The following is a 5,035-nucleotide window of genomic DNA, read 5'->3' as shown; positions in this document are numbered from 1 at the left end:
GCACAAAATGTAGGCATTGTACTTATCAGTTTGTCTGACCTTTGTTATTGTTTATGCAACAAGGAATGTGTTACATACTTTTTATTTTTACATTGTTTTGTTACTATTTTGTTACTTTTTCACAGAAAATATATATTGTTTTAAAGCAATCTTTGTTATGCCATTTATAGGAAAAGAAGTATTCTTTGTGACCTTGACCTCTGACTCTAAAAGTTGGCCTTTTTTCTCCCAGGCTTTGCATGTGAATTCTGAAAGACCAAGCATCAGTCAGAGGGTTGTAGGACAGTTAGACAATTATGTAGACAAATATATAACATCAAATATAGAATATTGAAAAAAATTAATAAGAATTTCTGTCATTGGAACATTTATTCATATAGATAATGACGAAAATCTCTCATTAACATAAAAACACAAATAGACAAGGGCATAAATGTTTTCTGCAATATAACATATTTAAATCTGATATTTGCTTAACACATAGGAATACATGTATAATGATGCATGTGTACAAAATACTGTCAAAGTCATGGCTGGGCATTTGAAAGTTGTCTGGTTAAGAACAGCCGTTTCAAGTTACCTTCAGCAGTGTCTGTAGTAACTTCAGCAAAAACTTGTTCATCTACCTCTGTTTCAAAGTTTTCACCAAGCTCATCATGGTTGATGATACAAATATTATGCAACACACACATGCGGCAACAACAATTTTCACAATGTATTCTATATCAACCATGTTAATGTGTTGCAGGCGCCTAAATCTTCCTTTTAATACACCAAAAGCATGTTGAATAATGGCCCTGGCTCTGCAAAGTTTTTTGTTGAAAATCTTTTCAGCTGCTGTCATATTCTGACTTTCTCGGTATGGTTTCATCAAGTATGATGAGAGTGGGTATGCTCCATCTCCTACAAGATGATGTGGTCCACATAGCTGTGCCTGGTGTTGACAAACTTCAGAGTTCCTGAAGACCCTGGCATCAGGCCATCCACACTTAATATCTATAAATAGTCGGTCGTGTCGACAAATAGCTTGTAGGATAATTGAATGAAAACTTTTTCGATTCACGTAATCAGCCTCATTTTCACCTGGCGGTGTTATGGATATGTGAGTTCCATCAATTGCCCCAATGACTCCCGGAAACCCACTGAAATCCTCAAATTCTGACATAATTTCTTGTTTTTCTTCATTGTTTGGCCACTTTACAAATTTCTTGCACAAATCACTAAACACATCTAAGAGTCTTCTATTATGAAGTATCAGTGTGGATTCTTGAACATCAAATCTATCAGAGATCGACCGAACAGTTTCCTGCGTACCTAAGAACCAAAGCAGCATCATGAGGTCGTTTTCTAGAGTTGTTTGTAACCTTCCGCCTCTCTGCTGTCTTCTTTGTAGAGTTGGAAAATTTGCCAAATGATTCAAAATACATTCAAATGTCTCCCTTGATAATCTGAAATGTCTTTTGAACTGTTCAGGCAAATACCCTGGAATAATTCTTTCGACATAACCATCTATTTTGCCAATATCATCTCTTACTCTGCAAAAATAAGCATAAAAAGATGAAAATGGAAATATATAATATTTTCATGACTAACTTTTTTAATAATACAATAATATTTTTTTTCAGTTGAATATTCTTCAATATATATATTCTCCACTCTTAGTATTTAGGATTTAATTAAAAAAATTAATTTAATAATCAGTGTACTTACATAGCTGAGCTTGCAACACATGCAAGAAAAACAAAGTCATCTCTTCGCCTTTTAGACCTGCCATTTAATGATTTAAGGGATTCAAGTTCTAAAACAGGCACAACTGCAGTAATTGCAGAACATAGCAACTTATTACATTCAGTCATATCCTATACCCATCTGAACACTCGATTGAGCCATATATATATATATATATATATATATATATATATATATATATATATATATATATATATATATATATGAAATGGGGTTCGTTTTATGATTAAATAATGACAAACACCATGCTGTCGTTATGGATCAGTGTATTCACAGTATCATCACAGCTCTGAAATATATATAAACAATCATAAATATTTGATAACAATACATACATATAGATCACTTGCCAGATAGCACGGTCAAAATAAGAGTTATTGCCCTTTAATTGTGCTCACAGATAAAACATTAACAGTTGTCTTTCTTAATCAATAATACGTACAAAGTACAACTGCTCTGGAGTTCATAGATAAAACACTAAGATCAAATTATATTGAACTCTTCCAGAAAAATATAATTATATGGACAATATTCAAAATATATATATATATACATCATACCTATATGTGATATAGAGCCAACACTCTCCAAATACAAATGATGAATGAACTCTTACTCAGTGATCTGTATATAAATAATAAACAACTTTACTGTATTGCTCTCAAAAATATAAAATACACTGATATATGAAATCATTACTTTTTATTATTTACACACTCATAAAATAATTACAAAGACTGAATCTTCATACTTTATATATATTAATATTTGGGAATTAAACAGATAAACAATTATATAGAGATAATGAAATTAGTAAAAGTCAACTTACGAGGGCTGTTAAATAAATAATGTCCTGAACTGTATGACATACAATACAGATATCATATGACATTAAACTTGACTTCCTCTCATTATTAAATCTTTACTGAATTTATAACAGTTTATGTGACCACTTTTCATCACATAGTTTCATCGTGAGAAGCGCGACGCTAAAGTGCGATGGTCTGACACGCCGAAGGTAAAGATGGTGCTAGAGTGAAAATAAAGGCTAAATTAAAGCGTTGTAAAACTTGACGTCACAATAAATATTCACTGAAATATGTGTCATTTACAGCAACCGATGCCTGATTTATAGACAAATGATCAGATGGATTTCAATGATAAAAAATTATATAATGGGCATCAAAAATGGGTACGCTCCTTGCCAACAAAAATTATTTATGTATTGATTTTAATATTTGATGATGTATGATTGACTTTAAGACACATAGCAAATTTGATAGACATCATATCGGGAGTAATCTACACTGTTTTTAAGAAACGTTTGAAAGTAAAAAAGCTTGGTACTCAAAGGTCACCCTATATTTTGAAAAATTAGTCAAAACGACAGCGTGTAGGAATTTCTTAACAATTATTTTAAAATATCAGAGTGCCCACGTTTGTTTTATATTTAAACAGATATTGGAACATGAATCTATTGCTTAAAATCATCAAAACAAAATTTACCATATGATGTACTTTATAAAAACGGCGAAGGTCTGACAAAAGCAGAGGTATGCAAGAGCACAAAATTTATATGCAATTTTCTTAAATATTAGCAAATGGTATTCGGGGAGACAGTTTAATATCTGAGTGAAAAAATTTTTTGTCAAAAAAAATCGAAAGGTTTATTAGAGGAAGGACCCAGAACAATCCATACATTGAATTTCAATCAATCAAACCTGCATGCCCTGAGATAAAGGGGTTTTCTTGATCAACAGAAAGTTCATGTTTTTTCACATTAACAATATTTGCCAGATCTTTGACCTTTTGACTTGTTTCTATTTCCAAACTTGAAAAAAACACCTTTCAGAAGGAAAAAACAAGTCCAGGAAATCATTGGATCTGCCATTTTCCAGTATACCAAGGGTCATACCCAGAAATGAGTTCTAAAAACAATCAGAAATTGGATAAAAAATGTTACGGACATGTGTTTGAATTAAAAGAGATTAATAAGTAAAATCATGAAGATTAAATCATTGAAAATCGTCGTTTGCTTCTTTCTGAGCACCGAGGACATTATTTATTGAACAGCCCTCGTACATTCTGTCCAGTCTTGGTCATGGTCATAATTTCAGTCATAGACAAATATACCGGTACAAAAAACCTATTGCATGTCGCGGCATAATTAACTTACGAGAGGTTTGGGCTAACCAACCAATGAAATCCAAGTTGGCCCTGACACTACACAAGATATATAAACGTTAATTGTGATGTCATACATATATAAATAACTCAATGAACACAGATTGATGTAAATAATTCCATGTGGATTTATTCAATAAATGAAATGCTGAAAAGAAATAAATATGATAATTCAACTGAATTAATTTCAGTTAAATCCTCGCTAAAAATTCTACTTATACGGTACAAAAAAACCAATATGTCTGCTGGTGACCATCGGTAATTAACTTAGCTAAAAACCAAAAGAGAGGGAATTCCTAACCAACCAATGAAATCCAAGTTGGCCCTGACACTACATATATATAAATAGAAAAGGGACAGGGGTTTAAATGACCACTGTGATGTCATATGTACATGGTTATGGATATCGGCCTGGATAAGTTGGTAGAGCATTAGTAAAAGTCAACTTACATTCTGTCCAGCCATGCATTTTCTCCTTTCCTGTTACAGATTTGGTCATAATTTCAGTCATAGACAAATATACAAAAAAAACAATATGGTTAGGGTCATGGATATCGGCCTGGATAGCTCAGTTGGTAGAGCACCTGACTAGTAATTAACTTAGCCATACATTTTCTTTTTTTTTTGGAAAAACCACCCCTGTAAAGAGAGTGCTCTACCGATTGAGCTATCCAGGCCGATATCCACGGCCCGACCATTACCCTCCCTCCTTAATGGTCTTCGCCCTCGAAACACAACCCAAGTTGGCCCCTGGCAGGACTTTCACCTGCAATTCCACAAGATAAATAACGGGAGAGGAAAAGGCGACAGGGGTTTAAATGAGGTGCTCTACCAACTGTGATGTCACACATACATATATAAATAACTCAATGAACACAGATTGATGTAAATAATTCCATGTGGATTTATTCAATAAATGAAATGCTGAAAAGAAATAAATATGATAATTCAACTGAATTAATTTAATCCTGAAATATAATGATTAATAAGAAATAAATCACCCTATCACATATATTCCAACCCTTCTGACATTCCCTTCTGCTTCTAGAAGGGTCCCAATCGAGTGGGCCCCTGGTTAGCTGTAAACTACGTCGAGAACTGG

General features: G+C 33.0%; 1 protein-coding gene across 1 annotated transcript; it reads right to left on the bottom strand.

The window, feature by feature from the left end:
• Positions 1-622: 622 nt before the first annotated feature.
• On the bottom strand, positions 623-4,432 carry LOC134273647 (uncharacterized). Its single transcript, XM_062755830.1, has 3 exons — positions 4,384-4,432; positions 1,711-1,813; positions 623-1,535 (listed from the first exon to the last, which is right to left on the bottom strand). The coding sequence occupies exons 1-3, from the start codon at positions 4,430-4,432 to the stop codon at positions 623-625; spliced, it is 1,065 nt and encodes a 354-aa protein (XP_062611814.1).
• Between the last annotated feature and the right edge of the window lie 603 nt (positions 4,433-5,035).

This window comes from Saccostrea cucullata, unplaced genomic scaffold (genome assembly GCF_032062105.1).
Source record: "Saccostrea cucullata isolate Sc308-1 unplaced genomic scaffold, CSIRO_AGI_Scuc_v1 ctg211, whole genome shotgun sequence".
Taxonomy (NCBI): domain Eukaryota; kingdom Metazoa; phylum Mollusca; class Bivalvia; order Ostreida; family Ostreidae; genus Saccostrea; species Saccostrea cuccullata.
The sequence above is the reverse complement of the archived record's forward strand: the minus strand, read 5'-3'. Positions and strand labels throughout refer to the sequence as shown.

Excerpts from the sequence above, each read along its gene's own strand:
- LOC134273647 (XM_062755830.1), bottom strand. The coding sequence starts at position 4,432 with ATGACCAAATCTGTAACAGGAAAGGAGAAAATGCATGGCTGGACAGAA. Across the intron at positions 1,814-4,383 it reads AATGCATGGCTGGACAGAAT|TTGTGCCTGTTTTAGAACTT; the intron begins GTAAGTTGACTT and ends CAATTACTGCAG. Across the intron at positions 1,536-1,710 it reads TGTGTTGCAAGCTCAGCTAT|AGTAAGAGATGATATTGGCA; the intron begins GTAAGTACACTG and ends TTATTTTTGCAG.